The sequence below is a fragment of the Crocuta crocuta genome, unplaced genomic scaffold (assembly GCF_008692635.1).
Source record: "Crocuta crocuta isolate KB4526 unplaced genomic scaffold, BGI_CrCroc_1.0 scaffold168, whole genome shotgun sequence".
Taxonomy (NCBI): Eukaryota; Metazoa; Chordata; class Mammalia; order Carnivora; family Hyaenidae; genus Crocuta; species Crocuta crocuta.
In genome coordinates this window covers 4,638,979-4,640,655 of record NW_027532591.1, presented here as the reverse complement: position 1 = coordinate 4,640,655, position 1,677 = coordinate 4,638,979, and the positions used below count along the sequence as shown (strand labels likewise).

Sequence of the window (1,677 nt, the reverse complement as noted above, 5' to 3'; positions counted from 1 at the left end):
GTCTAGTATATAACTAAAAATGTCTTGAGTGTATTCTGTTTCCACAGAAAGACTCAGTTCAGTACCTGCCATTCACTCGGGCAGATCTTGAGTAATCCTGAACTTGGCTCTGCTATCCAAGTGACCTCATTTACAGAGTCGTCTTTCCTTGGATAGAAGAGATAATCCGCTGGGTCTTTGATTCACTTCAGTGGATAATCTGGTAAAAAACAAATAGAAATCTATGTGTGAATTCTACTTGAAGTCACTGTGATGTAACTGGGACAAAATCAGTGCAATTCTCCCTTTTATATCAATTCTGTACAAAGAATGCAAGACCAATGCTTCATTTTTTATTTCCCCTCTGCCCTCCCAACCCCGTCCTTGGTGATGGTTGTACCCATTTGTGCATTTCTGAGCACAAGACCATAAGTATATCTTAAAACAGGAGCAGAATTTTTGTCTAAACAGTAACGGAAGGGGATTAGCGGCAAGGATAGCATAAACTTGTGCAGTAACAGAAGCTGCCCAGGTCTTCTTGGTGGACAATGCATAGAAGACTCAGAATTATGGAACATCTGTCCCCCCGCCTGCCCTTTCCCACCCTGGCCCCAAGCCCCCACTCCCACCCCACCCCCCCTTTAAAAATGTTAACAAAAGCTTAATCTTCCAGTTCTAAAGTGCAAATGATTTGGGTATGACTGCTGTTGCAACAGGTCTGAACAGAAAAACAATGGAGTCCTCTGTCTATGCGATGTTTTCCAGAATATAAAAGATGAGTTCCATGACGATGGGGCCCTCACTGAGCTGGCAGGCCCCTCCATGGATCACCGGCACCAAAGCGCTGTCCAGATCGTTCATGTACTGTGAGGGAAGGGGCTGGCCATTGCTCCCTGCTTGATAGCCAACCTAGAGTGCAGAGAGAAGGGGATGATAGGTTACTGGACAGAGAAGGCCTGTTGAGAGGGCTGAGGGCCAAGGAGGATGAGCTGGAAAAGAGAGGTCTTTCTTGGCCATCGGCTAGACATACAGCAATCAGCACAAGGTTCTCCTTCTCTTCCCTGAATTGTCACTTATTCATCCTGACCTTGACCTTGCCACTTGGTAGCTGTGAGACTTGGACAAGACACTTAACCTGTTAAGGCCTTAGTTTCCCAGGAAAAGGTAGAGGGTTGGGGGAAGCATAGAGAGGTATGGAATATCAGAAACAATACCTAAATCTTTGGTTGTGGAAATGAAAATTAAAAATATATAAGGTACAACTAGCTCCCTAACAGAAACTGAACGTTTGTTCTCCCATCCATCTGTTCACCCATAGACCATTTTCTGAGCACCTACACACATAGGGATTCAAAGATGAGTAACAGGACCCCTACCCTCAAGAGGCAGCAAAAGGCCTGTTGTTTCATGTAAGGTAATTCTCCATCCAAGTTATCAGTATCATTTGAGAAAGGACTAGGATACCTCATTCATATTACCCTGATATGCTTATTAGTACCACATTAGGCAAGACCTTAAGTAGAAAATACATACGTTGATTGAAGACTAGTCAGGAAGTGGAGCTAGACACATAACCTTTCTCATTTTCCCTGATAGTGACACAACTCTGCCTTAGAGCGTGAGTACTGGGATATGTCACAACAATCCAAAATCCAAAATAAACAGAGATTAGAGTTCAAGGCCACAGGAGAGAGACAC

At 44.0% G+C, this 1,677-nt stretch overlaps 1 protein-coding gene across 3 annotated transcripts in view; it reads right to left on the bottom strand.

Moving 5' to 3' along the window:
• Window positions 1-619: 619 nt before the first annotated feature.
• ZFYVE9 (zinc finger FYVE-type containing 9) overlaps window positions 620-1,677 on the bottom strand; it is a 135,248-nt gene continuing 134,190 nt past the window's right edge. For all 3 annotated transcript variants that reach the window (XM_077779732.1, XM_077779733.1, XM_077779734.1), the window contains one exon: window positions 620-888. In XM_077779732.1, coding sequence (XP_077635858.1) covers window positions 727-888 — 162 coding nt within the window. In that variant the 3' untranslated portion in view covers window positions 620-726. The remainder of the gene's footprint in view (window positions 889-1,677) is intronic.